The sequence below is a fragment of the Primulina tabacum genome, chromosome 7 (assembly GCF_025594145.1).
Source record: "Primulina tabacum isolate GXHZ01 chromosome 7, ASM2559414v2, whole genome shotgun sequence".
Lineage (NCBI taxonomy): Eukaryota > Viridiplantae > Streptophyta > Magnoliopsida > Lamiales > Gesneriaceae > Primulina > Primulina tabacum.
The window spans coordinates 33,934,965-33,954,462 of record NC_134556.1 but is presented as its reverse complement, the minus strand read 5'-3'; the positions used below and the strand labels follow the sequence as shown (position 1 = coordinate 33,954,462).

The 19,498-nt window shown below is 39.9% G+C and overlaps 1 protein-coding gene across 1 annotated transcript; it reads left to right on the top strand.

Annotated features, from left to right (window-relative positions):
* The first annotated feature begins 8,528 nt into the window (after nucleotides 1–8,528).
* LOC142550702 (uncharacterized) lies at nucleotides 8,529–9,185 on the top strand. The gene has a single exon (XM_075659780.1). It carries the CDS (start codon nucleotides 8,529–8,531, stop codon nucleotides 9,183–9,185), a length of 657 nt encoding a protein of 218 aa, XP_075515895.1.
* The last annotated feature ends 10,313 nt before the right edge of the window (nucleotides 9,186–19,498 follow it).

Below are 19,498 nucleotides of genomic sequence, written 5' to 3'. Positions count from 1 at the left end.
TTGAATAATTGGATTGCAAATACATGTCTATATGCTTTATTTGTTGAGTTTATGTGGTATACATGACATGCACGTTGAGATATGATCCTTGGATACCCTGATATGAATTGATTTGATTCTGGGGTTTGTGAACACGATGCTATGTTTGGTATTACATGACCCTTAAAGCATAGTCATTTGTGGCCCCGATGATTGATTGAGATTTGGGAATTGATGACGCTTTGCCGACGTTATCATACATGTATCCCTGATCGAGGCAGGTGTGCCAGCTCGAGCATTGATTTGATAGCGATTCGATTGATTCTGCCATGTGCTCTGTGGATGAGCTTTTGACCTGATACCTCCACGACATATATGCATTGTATATCATATATCATTGTGTAGATATCTGTGGTATATATTGTGGTTGCTTCAAACTGAGCTTTGCTCACCCTAGAGGGGGCTGTTGTTGTCTTTGTATGTTGACAATGAAAGGTATTTCAGGTTAAAAGGAGGCCGGAGATGATACTTCTGGAGGGAGTCATGGTTGATTTGAGGTTTAGTGTTTATCCTAGTATATATGTATATGTCTTTATATATACCGGGGCATGTCCCGAGGATATGAGTTTGTTTGTTTGTAGCTGTTTTGGATTACGTGTGGGCTTGTTTTATATCGTGACATGTTGAGACGAGACTATATTATATACTATTTTAAGTATTATAATTACAGTTGACACGTTTTGGGCTCATTGTAAAGAAGATTTAAACTCGTTTTCCATTGTAATTAATTAACCCTAATCAGATTGTGTTGTAATAACGATTATGAGTTAAGAGCCCCACATAGAGTGGTATCAGAGCATAGCTGGGAATGCTCGATTTAGTTTTGTGTACACGTGAATAGGCAAAAATGAATTGTGCGTATGTGTTTGATTTATTTGTATTGCTTGCTCCTACTTGATTTAATTTGAGTAAGTTATTGATGAGATTGAAGATATGAGATGATGATGATGTGCAATTGGTATTGATTTGTGATTTTCATCCTTTGATTTGTAGATGGATCCCACGAATGAAACTCCGAGTAGCAGTACTGAGAGGATAGTTGGACAATTTGAAGGATTGTCCATGGATTTAGTGATGGCTCGATTCCAGGATTTGAAACCACCGAGGTTCTTTGTCACCGATAGTGCAGAAAGAGCAGAGGCCTGGTTGAAGGATATCGAGCATTTGTTTAATATTGTTGAGTACTCCAAGCCTCGGAGAATGAAGCTTGCTTTGTATCAATTGAAAGATCGAGAAAAATCTTGGTGGGAAGCCGCTGAGATTGGACTGAAAGGGGCCGGGATTGAAGTCTCATGGGATGTCTTCAAGGCCCAGTTTTTAGAGCAGTATTCCACTCCTTCGTATTATACTGCCCAAGAGAATGAATTCAATAGTTTGCAGCAGGGAACTATGACTATTGCAGAATATGCTTCGAAATTTTCTACTTTGTTGAAATATGCACCTCACATAGCTGCGAATGCAAAAGCGAAATATAACAGGTTTGTGAATGGATTACACCCTGCTATTTATACTTTTGTCATTTCTGGTTTGCCTACCAGCTACGCAGAGGCAGTTGAACGAGCAAGGTGAGAAGTTCAAGAAGACTTGTTTTGCTTCTTCATCTTCTTCGAGTTCGAGTGGATCTCAGAGAGGTAGTCCCGTGATTGCTCCTTATTGTAGTCATTGTGGAGGCAAACATACTATCGAGCAGTGTCGAGGTATGTTTGGTACTTGTTATCAGTGTGGACATGAAGGCCATTTCTCTCGAGTATGTCCGAACAAGGGTACGACTTCTTCTCAACCCCAGCCAGGATTTAGAGGTGGCCACAGTATGATGAGACACGCGGTTCATGTTCCCTATTTTCAGCAATCAAATGTTCCATGATATCGAGGACCAGGTGGTCAGACTGCTCAAGTCCCTCCTCAAGTTCGAGTGTATGCTATGACTGAGCATCAGGCAAAATAAGCTCCTGGTGGTGTGATTGCAGGTATTTGCATGCTTTGCAATTATCCTGCACGTGTTTTATTTGATACATGAGCATCACACTCATTTATATCTCATGCATTTGTTGCATTGCATGATATTATGTGTACCCTAATGTATGATACATTGTCAATAGCCACGCCAGCAGGGAAGATTATTATGTCTGAGAAAGTTGTGCATAATTGTGTATTGATATACGAGGATAATGTGATATTCCTGAATTTGATTGTCCTCCCAATGAACTACTTTGATTGTATTGTTGGCATGGATATCTTGAAAACAAATCGAGTTACTGTTGATTGTTTTCATGGAGTAGTTCGATTTAGACCTATTGATGGACCCAAGTGGAATTTTTATGGAAAGGGTTCCCAAGCCAAAATTACATTGGTATCTTCTTTAGAAATGTCTCGACTTTTGACTAGCGGAGATGAGGGCTATCTTATCTACGCTGTTGATGTATCGAAAAAGGAGCCATCTTTATCTGATATTCATGTTGCGAAAGATTTTCCGGATGTATTTCCCGATGAGATTCCTGATTTTCCATCTCATCGAGAAGTTGAATTTAGTATTGATCTTGTACAGGGAACTGCGCCTATATCGAAAATGCCTATATCGAAAGCACCTTATCACATGGCACCTCTGGAATTGAAAGAATTGAAAGAACAATTACATGATCTTCTCGATAAGGGATATATTCGATCGAGTGTATCGCCTTGGGGAGTTCCAGTTTGATTTGTTCGAAAGAAAGATGGTACTATGCGAATATGTATCGACTATAGACAATTGAATCGGGCTACAGTAAAAAACAAGTACCCACTTCCTCGTATTGATGATTTATTTGATCAGCTTCAGGGTACTTCTGTATACTCGAAGATTGATCTTCGTGCTGGTTATCATCAAGTACGAGTTCGAGATGAAGATGTGCCTAAAACTGATTTTCGTACGAGGTATGGCCACTATGAATTCTTGGTTATGCCTTTTGGTGTTACGAATGCTCCTGCTGTTTTTATGGATCTAATGAATCATGTCTTTCGAGATTATCTTGACCGATTCGTTATTGTTTTTATTGATGATATTCTTGTATATTCGAAATCGAAAAATAAGCATGCTCAACATTTGAGGCTGGTACTTCAAACTCTTCGCAATGGACATTATATGCTAAGTTGTCCAAATGTGAATTCTGGATGGACAAAGTAGTATTTTTGGGCCATGTTATTTCGAAACATGGGATATCTGTTGATCCTACGAAGGTTGAAGATTTATTGAATTTGCCAAGACCTACGAATGTTCCTGAGATCCGTAGCTTCATGGGTTTGGCTGGTTATTATCGTCGTTTTATTGAAGGGTTTTCGAAAATAGCTAAACCTATTACTCAACTGACACAGAAAAATCAGAGATTCATTTGGTCAGATGAATGTGAAGCTAGTTTTCTTGAATTGAAGACGAGATTGACAACAGCACCTGTGCATACTATTCCTTCAGGTACTGGAGGATTTATGGTGTGTACAGATGCGTCTGGTAAAGATTTGGGTTGTGTTCTGATGCAACATGGCAAAATGGTTGCCTATGCGTCTTGTCAATTGAAATCTCATGAAACACGTTATCATGTTCATGATCTTGAATTGGCCGCCATTGTGTTTGCACTGAATATTTGGCGCCATTACTTGTATGGAGAGAAGTTTGTTATTTATTGATTGAGAATATGAGGCAATGCAGGTGGATGGATCTCCTGAAGGATTTTGATTGTGAGATTCAGTATCACCCGTGATCGGTGAATGTTACTGCATATGCCCTTAGCCGTAAAGTTAATGATTCTGTGTTAGCATCTGTTTGTGTCGCCAAGGTACATGAGGATATATGTACTTCTGGTTGGACTTTTCACTTGAATTGGAATTCTGTAACTGTCTCAGCATTGCAAATTGAGCCGAACCTGATATCGAAAATACGAAAGGCCCAACGAAGCGATGCTCAGATCCAAAGTCGAAAGAACTTGTATCTGCAGGACATCAGTCTGGATTTCTGATTTCTTCGGATGGTTCTTTACGACTTAATGGTCGGCTGGTAGTTCCTGATAATTCTGATTTGAAATCTGCCCTTCTTTGTGAAGCACATTGTAGCAAATACAGTATTCATCATGGAGGTCGAAAGATGTATTTGACATTGAGACCTCAATTCTAGTGGAGACGTATGAAGAAGGACATAGCAGAATTTATTTTAAAATGCCTTGTATGCCAGCAAGTGAAAGCCGAAAGAATGAAACAAGGAGGATTACTCCATAGTCTTGAAATCCCAAAGTGGAATTGGGAACATATTGCTATGGATTTTGTGACTCATTTACCTCATTCGCCCAAGGGCTGTGATGCTATTTGGGTTATTATTGACCGGATTTCGAAATCTTCACATTTCATTCCGTATGAGCGAACGTATCCTTATAAGAGAATGACCCGTTTATACATCGAGAATATTGTGAGACTGCATGGTGTGCTAGTCTTGATTGTATCAGATCGTGATCCCAGATTTGCTTCTAAATTCTGGGGTAGTTTCCAAGAAGCGATGGGTACGAATTTGGCTATGAGTACTGCTTATCATCCTCAAACGGATGGCCAGACTGAGCGTAAAATTCAAACGTTAGAGGATATGTTACGTGCGATTGTGATGGATTTCAGAATGGGATGGCAAGATGCTTTACCATTGGTGGAATTTTTTTATAATAATAGTTTTCAAACGAGCATTGGTATGGCACCGTTTGAAGCCTTATATGGGAGACGATGTAGGTCACCATTATTCTGGGATGAAATTGGTGAAAGACAATTGACTGGACCTGAAATGATACAGGAAATGAATGATAAGGTTCAGTTAATTCGACAACGGATGAAAGCTGCTCAGGATCGTCAAACGAGTTATGCGAACAAACAAAGACGACCCTTGGAATTCCATAAAGGTGATAAAGTGTTTTTGAAAATATCTCCCTTTAGAGGCACTGTTCGATTTGGCATGCGAGGGAAGGTATCACCTCGATATGTTGGTCCATATGAGATTCTTGATCGAATTGGGGATCTTGCTTATCGATTGGCATTGCCACAAGCTTTATCTGCCATTTATGATGTATTTCATGTTTCTATGTTGAGAAAGTATGAACCAGATCCATCACATGTACTTGCACCTGGCGAGGTTGAACTTGATCCTTCTCTTTCCTATATTGAACAACCTGTTTGCATTATGGATTGGAAGGAGAAAGTATTGCTTAATAAATCGATTCCGCTAGTTCGAGTGCAATGGACACGACATGGTGTGGAGGAGTCAACGTGGGAATTGGAAAGCAAGATGCGAGAATCATATCCGCATTTGTTTGATTCTATTCCACGTGTTCCATTGTATTCAATGTATAATGATCCATTTACTTATTTTAGTTTTGATATGTACTATGACTGGTGACGTACGATATGTTTACCAATGTTATGTATATATATATGGACACTTGAGATTTCGAGGACGAAATCTTTTAAGTGGGGGAGAAATGTAAACACCGTGTATCGTATTATCGTAAATCTTATGTTGATTATCGATAATTCATGAAATTGTCATGTGATTATGTGTATGATCTATATCATGACAATGAAAGTGAGAAAATAGGTTGTGATAATAAAAGATTGTATTAGAAATTGATTTGTGTTTGAAACGTGTGCTGAGAACCGCAACAGAAAAGTGACACATTTTACGGTTTTTAGCATAATTAATTGAGTATTAGTCCAAATGACTTGAGAACAATTTCATTGGAAAGCTAATACATAGGACTAAAATTTTCATGTATTGAGTTTTGTCCAAATCCATTTGGAAATAGGGGCAAAATCATCTCGAAGCGTATCGTGTGCGTTGCAGTTCATGCACTGACACATTTTGTGAGAATGAGAATAACTCTCGCATCCAATATCCAAATTGAGTGAGATCAGTGTCAAATGAAAGCCAAGACATAGATCTACAACTTTCATGCTTACCACTTTTGCTAATGCGGAACCTAAAATAGCGTTTCAGACACCTGGGCACGGCGTCCTGTTATGCACGATATAAGAGGTGATAAAGATGATATTTTCAGAACATATCTCTTTCTTCCTCTGAAGCTTCGAAGAGAAAAGTTAGAAATCAAATTCAAACGTACGAATATACCTTGAAACGCTATCAGAACTCAAAACAAATTATATATTTGGAATCCTCGCATCGAGAGCTTTCTTTTGAGGTAAGTTTCTTCCAGTTTCAGCACATTTATTTATTGAAGTGCTGGAATAGCATGTATTTGAAGTCGAGATACATATATGCGATAGAATAACCGACAAGAAACTCTTATTCGAAGTCGAAATTGAATTATGTTATGATTTCAATTTGATATTAATTTTCAAAGTTTCAAAATATTTTTGAAATTTATTTTTTTGATTTTGAATGATGTTATTGATTGAAATGAATATGTTATTTGATACCCCAATAAGGATTCTGATCATCATTAGCCCAGTTTATTACTTGGATAGTCCGAATGAAAACCACTTGCCGGGTACTCTCCTCAAATACCCGGGCACTATGCCTCTTCCCGGGCAATCATCATCATCAACCCGGGCTCTTGAGCCAATAGCCGGGATCTTAAGCCAACACCCAGGTACCCTATTACTCGGGCCACCTCGAGAATTGCACCGCACTCGAATATGATTGATACAGGCCGTCTAATCTTTCAGAACTACTTGGGCTTGGAGTGTCCTAGAAGTCATCAGAAGCTACAAGTATGGGCAGCCGACTTGCCATACTTAACATGTGGCACGAGAATTGAGGTACCTACACCATTTTTCTACTATAAATAGTAGGAATTAATGTCATTTATAGAGTCTGAAATCCTTCAACTCTCAAGAACTTACATATTTTCTCAAATATTGCTTGTGTTCATCTGAAAACCTGCTGACTTTAGCACGGAGTGGCTACGCCGGACACCCATCTGGCGCCCATTCACGGGTTTCTTTCTTAGTTGCAGATGTTGTTGCCGCCATCATCTTCACTCAAATTCTCAAACACTAAAAATTATTGATTTGATCCGTTGGAGTTCCTTACCCGGCTCATCCATTTCAGCGAGATCACATCATTGGCGCCGTCTGTGAGAACTCGAGACTAAGACATTGATATGGCTCATACGCGAAGAACTAACCAGGATAATTCCCGGGTTCAGGGTGATAATGCGCGTACTTTGGAACAAGGTAGTGGTGGTGCTCCTCCTACAGGACCCAATCTTATTACCACGACCCCGGAGGATTCAGCTAGAATGGTCTCTGAGGCGGTGAATAAGGCCATGGCCCGTAGAAATCATTCACGCTAGGCTACTCCTCCGAGAGAAGAGCAGGAGAATGAGCAGGAGCTGCAGCAGGAGTTGAGGGAGGAGGAAATGAGGAGAGAGGATGAGGAATCTAGTGCCGGGTCCAAATCTCCATTTGTAGCGGAAGAATTGTTGGAACTCAGGCAAAAGATGAAGGTCCTGGAAGGGCAGTTGGAGAGCCGGATTACTTCCCGGGAAATCGCCAAAGGATGCCCATTTGCTGAAGCCATTGTTCGGGAACCTCTTCCCGGGAACTTCAAATCTGCCAAAATAAAAGATTACGATGGCAATGCAGACCCCGAGGAGCACCTGGCCAGATTTGAAAATATGGCCATGTTTCACTGTTACGTTGATCGAATCAAGTGTAAGGTGTTCCTAACAACATTGATGGATTCTGCTCAGAGATGGTTTGAGGGGTTGGCTCCTCAAAGTATTAGTTCTTTCAAATACTTCCAGAAGGTGTTTTCGCACCATTTCTGCAGCAGTAAAAAATACAAAAAGACTTTTTTTAGTCTTTTCGAAGTCAAACAGAGCCCGGAAGAGAGCTTAAGGGCTTACATCAGAAGATTTAATAGAGTGGCTCTGGATGTCCCTACTTGTGCTACTGAGACAAAGACGACTGCATTCACCCAAGGCTTGAGAGAGGGTGAATTTTTTAAGTCATTGACCAAGAAAGTGCCCGGAGACTTCGAAAACTTATTATCCCGGACAGAAAAATACATCAATATGGAGGAAGCCCATAAGCAGAAGAGAGAGGCTGTGAGGAAGGAGAGAGGGGAACGAGTATCTAAGCTCGAGGAGAAGGGACAGAGAAGGGGTAATCCCGGACATGTTTCTCACCATGTTCCTTTAAAGATTGCTTGGGAGAGGGATGTCCAGGAATGCAGTAGAGATTTGGCCCCGAACTATCAACTGTCTCGACCTGAGAAGAGAGGATTTTGCACTTTCCACAAAGTGTTTTATGACAACACCGAGGACTGTAAAACATTGAAGGGAGACTATGCCTTACCTTCCGCCCCGGGACCCAGTCAAGCCAACAAAAGGCCGAGATCACTTTCATCGACATCTCGGTAGCCAGGGTCCAGTGCCCGAGGAGGAGGTGTAAGAAGTAATCCGAGGAGTGAGCCCGGGAGAAGGAGAGAACCTGAGCCTGAGAGAAAAAAGAATTTGCCCCCCGCTATGGGGTTGATTAAAATGATATCAGGAGGCTCCACTGGTGGAGACTCCAACCGGGCGAGGAAGTCAAGAAGTAGGAGGGATTGTATGGAGGTGGAAGGGGCGAGGAAAAATGAGGCGGTGATCAGTTTCGGTCCGGAAGATTTAAAGGGGGTGAATCTATCCCATAATGACGCCCTGGTTATCCAAGCCCGGGTAGCCAATTATGATATTTTGAGAGTCTTCGTTGACTCGGGCAGCTCTGTTAATGTTGTCTTTAAAGACGCCTTCATGCAAATGGATTCGCAGGGCTATCACTTGGAAGCTGTAGAGACTGCACTCTTTGGCTTTGCTGGCCACGTGGTGTACCCGGAATGGGAAATTGTGTTGCCACTAACACTGGGCTCCCCAGATCTTAAAAAGACGGTGATGACTTTTTTTACTGTGGTGGACTCCCCATCATCATACAACACCATTCTGGGGAGGCAGGCTATGAACGAATTAAAAGCCGTGGCATCCACCTACAACCAGAAGATCAAATTTCCTGTGGGAGCCCGGGTAAGAGATGTCCGGGGAGATCAACCTTCTTCACGAAAATGCTATGTGGAAGCAGTTCGGGCTGATCAGAGCGAAACCAGGAGGGAAGGGAAGAAACTGAGAGTTGATGAAGTGAGAGGATGAGTATTGGAGAAGGGAGAGGTTCATTTTTGGCTGAGGAAGAGAAGGAGGTGATAGAAGTCGGGCCAGGCCAGAAAATCCGGGTGGCTCGGGACCTCAGTGCATCCACCCGGGTTAGTTTGATCAATTGTTTAAAAGCTAATATTTATGTGTTTGCCTGGTCCCAGCAGGAGTTGACATGGATCTCACCCCTGATATCGGAGCATCAATTGAATATTCTCCCGGGATCTCACCCAGTGAAACAGAAGAAGAGGCACTTTGGTCCTGAAAATGACAAAGTTATTGATGAACAGGTAAAGGATATGCTGAAGGCCGGCCACATTCGAGAAATCCAATTTCCTACATGGCTTTCGAATGTGGTGCTGGTACCTAAGTCCTCCGGGAAGTGGAGAATGTGCGTAGATTTCCGCGATCTCAATAAAGCTTGCCCCAAAAACCATTACTGTAACGTCCCGAAAATTTGAAGGGTCACGTAAACCACATTCATGCAAATTATTAAATTTCTTTAGTATTTTATTAAATTTTTTTAAAACATAAAATTCATGTTTATTTTATTAATTTGTGTTTAATTATTTTTATGCATTTTATACATAATTCACGCATGATAGAATTTATTCCATACATTTTATAAGTTCATGCATTAGATTTTTTTTAAGTTGCATTTCACGCTCGAACGAGAAACGGAGGTCGGGGAATTATCAGAAAAATTATTTTATTACACGATTAATTTTTATTAATTAATATAAGATGTTTTAAAGGTATTTTTCTAAGATTGGGATTTATTGGGTATTTTCACCCGCATAATTTTAATTTTTAACGGTACGTAAATTTTATCGAATCGAGGGACTTTTTGAAGGTTCGGCTAATATTTTCAAAAACTTTTCAACACGAAATATTTTTCAGGAGTGTGTTTGGATTTAATGGACTAATTTTTAAGATTATTGGGCTTAAACTCTTTTAATTTAAAATAAAAACTAATTAATCTAATTGTTAATGATACATTAATAATTAAATAACCCTACATCTTTTAATTTACAATTCAACAACCGGCACACTTCCTTTTCAACTATCATTGTTTCTTTTTCCCTTCATTAAATAGATATGGGTGTCTCGGTTCTACACTTGTCCTTGCAAAGAAAACTTCATCTTGAATCCTTCACATCAGTTTTGCTCTACAAACATCTAAGGTTCCGAATTAGCAAAAGTGGTAGACATGAAAGTTGTATCGCTAGGTCTTGGCTTTCATTTTCCACTGACCTCACTTAATTTCGATATCGGATGCGAGAGTTATGCTAATTCTCACAAAATGTGTCAGTGCATAAACTGCAACGCACACGATACACTTCGAGATGATTTTGCCCCTATTTTCAAATGGATTTAGACAAAACTCAAGGCATGAAAGTTTTAGTACTATGTATTAGCTTTCCAATGAAATTAGTCTTATGTCATTTGGACTAATACTCAATTAATTATGCTAAAAACCGTAGCATGTGTCACTTTTATGTTGCGGTTCAGCACACGTTTCAAACCCAAATCAATTTCTGATACAATCTTTTATTATCACAACCTATTTTCTCACTTTCATTGTCATGATATACATCATACCCATATTCACATGACAATTTCATGAATTATCGATAATCAACATAAGATTTAATTCCAAAGCGCCATCAAATCCCAAATCTCATATCCAATCATATGGGGCCACAATTGTCTATGCTTTACGGGTCATATAATACCGGCATAGCGATTGTGTTCACAAACCCCGGAATCCAATCCAATCATATCAAGGTATCCAAGGATCATAGCTCAACGTGCATGTCATGTATCGATGTATGCATAAAATGATGTGTGTTAACAAAACATTTATTTTATACATCGATATCTAAATCTCAATGTCATGTATGCCACATCAATCAACAAATAAGGCATATAGACATATAATCTCATTCCAATCAATCAAATCAATCCGACATTTATCATATAATACAGATACCTGTCGTATGTTATCCGGTCGCAACATACCTCAATTCTTCGTTTTCAGTTGATGTAGCCTAAAGATATTGATATTACACTTTATCTACATCAATAACATACTCGTTCCAATCAATAACATACTCCAAAATCACTTGAAACTTCAAAAATTCATATCAAATCAAATTCATATCATAATTCAATTCCGACTTCGAATATGAGTTTCTTGTCGGTAATTCTGCTACATATAGGAAATTCAACTTCAAATACATGCTATTCCAGCACTTTGATATTTCGAGCTGCTGGAACTAGAAGAAATTTACCTCAGTCAGAAGCTCTCGACGCGACGATTACACATATATAATTTGTTTCGCGTTTAGACAGCGTTTCGAAGTCGATTTGGAAGAAAGAATTTCGAAATCTCTCGAATTCCCTCGAAGTTATCGTATAAGAAATGAAGAAAGAAAGAGAAGAAAAGTTGCTCTTATCTTCACCGCTTCGGGGCTCGGGCGGTAGAATTCTCGCGCCCGAGCGCGAGACATTCTGCCCCCGGCTATCACTAGTACCGCGCTCGGGCGGTCACAAACTACCGCTCGGGCGCGGCATGTTCTGTCCGAGAACATTATTTACATCGCGCTCGGGCGGTCACAAACTACCGCTCGGGCGCGAAGTGTTCTGCCCGCATACTCATTTTACATATCCTGGCGCTCGGGCGGTCATTCTCTACCGCCCGGGCGCCACACGTTCTGTACAAATATTTGATTTTCGTACTTATTGGCGTCCGGCCTCTCCCCTCGAGCTCTTACAACGTCAATTCATATTCAATATTCATTTCTCAATTTCATTATCATAATATACATCAAATGTATAATCACATATCAAATTCATGAATTATCGATAATCATATAGGATTTACGATAATACGATACACGGTCCTTACATTTCTCTCCCTCTTAAAAGATTTCATCCTCGAAATCTCAAACATCTCTATATACATAACATTGGCAAACAGATATATGTCACCAGTTATAGTACATATCAAAACTAAAATCTGTAAACGGATCAGAATACATCGAATACAATGGAACAGATGTCATAGAGTCAAACAAATACGGATACGAAACTCGCATCTTGTTCTCCAATTCCCACGTCGACTCTTCAACACCATGCCGTGTCCATTGCACTCGAACTAGAGGAATCAATTTATTTCTCAATATCTTTTCCTTTCGATCCATAATACGAACAGGTTGTTCGACATAGGAAAGAGAAGGATCAAGTTCAACCTCGTCAGGTGCAAGCACATGTGATGGATCTGGTTCATATTTCCTCAGCATAGAAACATGAAACACATCATGAATAGCAGATAGAGCTGGTGGCAATGCCAATCGATACGCAAGATCACCAACTCGATCCAGAATCTCGTATGGACCAACATAACGAGGAGATAATTTCCCTCGCATGCCAAATCGAACAGTGCCTCTAAAGGGAGATATTTTCAAAAATACTCTGTCACCTTTCTGGAATTCCAAGGGTCGTCTTCGTTTATTCGCATAACTCGTTTGACGATCCTGAGCAGCTTTCATCCGCTGCCGAATCAACTGAACCTTATCGTTCATTTCCTGTATCATTTCAGATCTAGTCAATTGTCTCTCACCAATCTCATCCCAGAATAACGGTGATCTACATCGTCTCCCATATAGAGCTTCAAACGGTGCCATACCGATACTCCTCTGAAAGCTATTATTATAAGAAAATTCGACCAATGGTAAGGCATCTTGCCATCCCATTCTGAAGTCCATCACAATCGCACGCAACATATCCTCTAGAGTCTGAATCGTACGCTCGGTCTGGCCATCAGTTTGAGGATGATAAGCAGTACTCATAGCCAAACGCGTACCCATCGCTTCCTGAAAACTACCCCAGAATTTAGAAGCAAATCTGGGATCACGATCAGATACAATCGAGACTGGCACACCGTGCAGTCTCACTACATACTCAATGTATAAACGGGCCATTCTCTTATAAGGATAAGTCCGTTCATACGGAATAAAATGCGCAGATTTCAAAAGCCGATCAATAATCACCCAAATAGCATCACAGCCCTTGGGCGAACGAGGTAAATAAGTCACAAAATCCATAGCGATATGTTCCCAATTCCATTTCGGGATTTCAAGACTATGGAGCAATCCTCCCGATTTCATTCTCTCGGCTTTTACTTGCTGGCGGACAAGACATTTCGAAATAAACTCAGCAATGTCCTTCTTCATATGTTTCCACCAGAATTGAGGTCTCAATGTCAAATACATCTTTCGACCTCCAGGGTGAATACTGTATTTGCTACAATGTGCTTCTCGAAGAAGGGCAGATTTCAAATCAGAATCATCAGGAACTACCAGCCGACCATTAAGTCGTAAAGAACCATCAGAAGAAATCTGAAATCCAGACTGATGTCCTGCCGATACCAGTTCTTTCGACTTTTGGATCTGAGCATCGCTTCGTTGGGCCTTTCGTATCTTCGATATCAAATTCGGCTCAATTTGCAATGCTGAGACAGTAACAGAATTCCAATTCGAGTAAAAAGTCCAGCCAGAAGTACAATTATCCTCATGTACCTTGGCGACACAGACAGAAGTTAAAACAGAATCATAAACTTTTTGACTAAGGGCATCCGCAGTAACATTCACCGATCCAGGGTGATATTGAATCTCACAATCAAAGTCCTTCAAGAGATCCATCCACCTGCGTTGCCTCATATTCGAATCAGATTGAGAAAAGAGATATTTCAGACTCTTATGGTCCGAATATATAACAAACTTTTCTCCGTACAAATAATGGCGCCAAATTTTCAGAGCAAACACAATGGCGGTCAATTCGAGATCATGAACAGGATAACGTGTTTCATGAGATTTCAATTGACGAGATGCATAAGCAACCACTTTTCCATGTTGCATCAAAACACAGCCCAAACCTTTACCAAACGCATCTGTACATACCACAAATCTTCCGGTACCTGAGGGAATAGTAAGCACAGGTGCTGTGGTCAATCTCGTCTTCAATTCAAGAAAACTAGCTTCACATTCATCTGACCAAATGAATCGCTGATTCTTCTGTGTCAGTTGAGTAATAGGTTTAGCTATTTTCAAAAATCCTTCAATAAAACGACGATAATATCCAGCCAAACCCATGAAGCTACGGATCTCAGGAACATTCGTAGGTCTCGGCCAATTCAATACAGCTTCGACCTTAGCAGGATCAACAGATATGCCATGTCTTGAAATGACGTGGCCCAAAAATACTACCTTGTCCATCCAGTGTTTGCACTAAAGATATGGCGATATTAACTATATGGTGAGAAGTTTGAGATTTATTTTGATCACAAGTGTCTGAAATATGTGTTTATACAGTCAGAATTGAATATGAGACAAAGAAGATGGCTTGATTTATTGAAAGATTTTGATTGTGAAATCAAATACTAAGCGGGGAAATCTAATGTAGCAGCTGATGCACTGAGTCGAAAGGTATGTTCTTTATCCTTATCGACGATGGGTGTTTCGAATTTGATTGAAGACTGCTGTTTGTCTGGATTAGTATTTGAAACAGATTGTAGACCGTTGAGATTGTATGCTATTCAAGTCGAACCAGAGCTGATTTTGATAATTAAAGCAGCTCAGAAAGTTGATCAGAATGTTCAGAATTCGATATCGATGGACAGAGCAGGGCATCGATCCGAGTATCAGGTACGTGACAGTGTATTGTATGTGAATAATCGTCTTGTTGTGCCAGATGTTTCAGAGTTGAAACGACAGATATTGTCAGAAGCGCATAGCAGTCGATTCAGTATTCATCCTGGTGGCAGAAAAATGTATAATGATTTGAAAAGACAGTTTTGGTGGAAACGGATGAAGGCAGATATTGTTGAATTTGTATCCAAGTGTCTGAATTGCCAACAAGTGAAAGTAGAAGGAAAGAAACCAGGAGGTTTGTTACAGAGCTTGTCTATTCCATAATGGAAATGAAATCACATCTCTATGAATTTTGTGACAAAGCTACCACGTTCTTCCCAAATTTGTGATGCGATTTGGGTTGTAATTGACAGATTGACCAAATCAGCATGTTTTATTCCATACAAGATGACGTACAGACATGAACAGATGGCAGGAATCTATGTCAGAGAGGTGGTCAGATTGCAGGGAGTGCCGAATTCGATTGTATCATACCCTGATCCTCGGTTTACTTCACACTTTTTGCACAGTTTGCAGCAAGCTCTAGGCACGAAGTTACATCTGAGTACCGCATATCATCCACAGACAGACGGAGAGTCAGAGCGGACTATCCACACACTGGAAGATATGCTTAGAGTTGTAGTGCTATATTTTGGCACTAGTTGGCAAGATTTTTTGCCACTTTGTGAGTTTTCGTAAAACAACAACTATCAGGCGAGTATAGAGATGACACAGTTTGAAGCATTGTACGGCAAGAAGTGCAGATCCCCTCCGTATTGGGATGATATCTCTGAGGTACCTGAGATTTGGCCTGACATGATTAGAGATATGACTGAGAATGTGAAGCTGATTCGTTAGAGAATGAGGACAGCGCAAGACAGACAGGCCAAATATGCCAATGTTCGACGCAGACCGTTGGTATTTGAGGCAGGACACCGAGTATTTTTGAAGATTTCTCCTTTCAGAGGTGTTGTCAGATTTGGCAAGAAAGGGAAGTTGTCTCCACAATATATTGGGCCGTATGAGATTCTCGAGAAGATAAGAGATCGTGCCTATCGACTCGCCTTACCGCTTTCTTTATCTGGATTACATGATGTCTTTTATGTATCTTTATTGTGGAAATATCTATCTAAAGCATCTCATATTATTCAGCCAGACGAGGCCAAACTTTATGAGACACTGAGTTATTTTGAAAAGCCGATCCAGATTCTCGATCCTAAAGAAAAGTAGCTCAGAACGAAGACTATACCGCTTGTAAAACTTCAGTGGAGTCGTCATGGCATTGAAGAAGCTACTTGGGAGACTGAATCAGATATGAGACAGAAATTCCCAGAGTTATTTCACTGATGTGAGTCTCTTTATTTAGCTTCTACTCTCCATTCCTTATTGTATCTGATTTGATTGCCTGTAATTTTGGGGACAAAATCAGATTTTAGGGGGGGGAGAAATGTAATGCCCGAGATTTTGATTATTGTAATCGGAAATGATATGTTGATAATTGAGGTGATTATAGACGGAACGGATTGGATTTAGAAAGTCGAAAGTAGAATTGAAATATGTGCGAGGAATGAGCCTCGCGCATATGCGCGACCCAACCGGGCGCATATGCACTAGGAAGGCAGAGAACCTCGCGCATATGCGCGACAATACCCGCGCATATGCGCGAGTATGGCAGACAACCTCGCGCATATGCGCCGGGAGAGGGCGCGCATATGCGCGAGTTGCCAAGAAGACAAACGCCGAGACAAAATGTCTCGCGCATATGCGCCGAGGAGAGTCGCGCATATGCGCGAGACTTGTTACACAAGAGATAAGCCACTTGCCCCGTACATGCATGATATATATATCATATTCTTCATATTCCTTCAGAGGAAACAAGGGAAAAGAAATCGAGGCCCAAGGGAAAAGTTTCAATTCTTGATACTAGAATTGTGATTTTGTGAAATCCGTCTGTCCGATTTTCAATCCGACTTTGGTACCGTGTTCCTATCGACAAGAGCTTCAACTGGACGTAAGTTTTATTATGTTTTGATATGAATTGAAAAGCTGATATCAGAGGAATCATGATATGACTGTTATTATCTATTTATGAGATTATTGTCATTGTATAATCGAAACCGGATTGAAGAACGGATACCGTATGAATTTGTTATCATTTTCAGATTGAATTTGATTGAGATTATACAAATTTGATATCAGATTGAGTTTGTTATCTATTATGAGTTATTGAGATTGGTATTCGTTGATATCTCGTGTTGTTGAGTTGACGGGGATATCGATATTGTGATGTTGCTTGTTTCAGACCATACAATGCTTTGTGTAATTTAAAAACATGATTCGGTAATAAGTGATCAGAAAAACCTGGAGGCTGTTCAACATAGACTTCATCTTGTAGTAGACCATTGAGGAACGCACTCTTCACATCCATCTGATACACTTTGAAATTTTTGAAAGCAGCAAAGGCTAAAAATATTCTGATAGCTTCGAGCCTAGCTACTGGTGCAAAAGTTTCATCATAGTCTATTCCTTATTCTTGTCTGAATCCTTTGCAACCAATCTTGCTTTGTTTCTGATAACTATTCCTTCTTCATTTAGTTTGTTTCTGAATACCCACCGGGTTCCAATGACAGCTTGGTGAGATGGTCTAGGTACTAGAAACCAAACTTTATTCCTCTCAAATTGATTCAGCTCTTCTTGCATAGCTTCTATCCAATTGGGATCCAGAAGAGCTTCTTCAATCTTCTTTGGTTCATCTTGAGAAATAAAAGCAGCATGCATGTATTCATTCATCATTTGTCTTCTGGTCCTTAGCGGAGCTGCTGGATTTCCAATCACCAAAGATGGAGGATGAGATTTTCTCCAGACAAAAGGATTTAGATTATCTTTATATAAAGCAGTAGATTGTTTTGGAATATCAGCTGCTGGTTCTGGAGCGTCAGCTGCTGGTTCTGGAATGTCAGCTGCTGGTTCTGGAATATGAGTGTCTGGTTCTGGATTTTGAACATCCTTGATGCTTGCTTCTGCATCATCTTCACTATCTAGTTCCAGATGAACCCTGTCTAACCTGTTACTGAGATTAGATATGTTAGTAATCTCGGGAGCACTGCTGTCTTCATCAAAGACAACATGAATAGATTCTTCAACATTGAGTGTTTTATTATTGAAAATTCTAAATGCCTTACTAACTGCTGAATATCCAAGAAATAATCCTGCGTCAGATTTTGAATCGAATGCAGCTAAATGATTTTTACCATTATTATGCACAAAGCATCTACAACCAAAAACGTGAAAATAAGATACATTCAGTTTACTCCCTGTCCATATTTCTTAAGGAGTCTGATTATTCCTCTTGTTGATCATTGTTCTGTTTTGTGTGTAGCAAGCAGTATTAATAGCTTCTGCCCAGAAGCGCTGAGAGATGTCTGCATCTGCTAGCATTGTTCTAGCAGCTTCTTTAAGTGTTCTGTTTCTCCTCTCAGATACTCCATTTTGTTGGGGCGTCCTGGCAGCTGAATATTCATGATGAATGCCCTGTTCATCTAGATATATCTCAAGAGTCTTGTTAGTAAATTCAGTACCTCGATCACTTCTGATTCTAATGACAGAAACTGATTTTTCATTTTGAACCTTTTTCAGAAGTTTGATCAGAAGGCTACTGGTTTGATCTTTTTCAGCAAGAAAGATTACCCAAGTAAATATAGAGAAATCATCAACAACAACAAGTGTGTATCTCATTCCCCCTAAGCTTATGATAGGGATTGGACCAAATAAGTCCATATGCAATAATTCTAAACATCTTGAGGATGATTTGCTGCCTTTATTTTTGAAACTAGATCTTACTTGCTTACCAAGTTGACATGCAGAACATACATGATTCTTAACAAAATTTATGTCTGGCAATCCATCGACTAAGTTCTGCTTTCTGAGATTGTTGATAGACTTGAAATTCAGGTGATTCAATCTCTTGTGCCACAGTCAGTGTTTATCACTTAGAGATGCAACTAAACATGTAGGAGCAATGATATGATCTATGTTCCATGAGATTTTATAGGTGTTGCCATTTCTAACTTCGGTCAAAACAGTAGAGTCATCAGCATTTTTAACTGTGCAAGTGTGCTTCTGGAATGCTACTGAAAATCCATTATCACATAATTGACTAATACTGATCAAGTTATAACAAAGATTTTCAACTAGGAGCACATGCTTAATAGTGATGTTACCATGGATAATCTTACCCTTACCCATGGTTTTACCTTTTGAGTTGTCCCCAAAGGTTATCTCTGGTCCAGTACAACTCACTATTTCTGATAGTAGACTCTTTTGTCCAGTCATGTGTCTGGAACATCCACTGTCCAAATACCATGTTGAGCTACTGATCTTGGCTTTCTTCACCTGTACCTGCAAACATAAATTTTAGTATCTGGTACCCAATCTACTTGGGTCCAAGCCTTATTAGTCCCTTTGGAACCCACATTTGTACAATCTTTGTACTTCGGGTATCCATGGAGGTGTGTGCAACAAAGGTCTGTTATTTCTAACATTATGCATCTTAAAATGTTGTTCTTCCCTTCTGTTTCTGTTGTCTGGCCTGTATCTCTTCTGAACAGGTCTAGAATTGTA

What these genes read in the sequence shown, in the direction of transcription:
- LOC142550702 (XM_075659780.1), top strand. Translation starts at nt 8,529, where the DNA reads ATGGGGTTGATTAAAATGATATCAGGAGGCTCCACTGGTGGAGACTCC.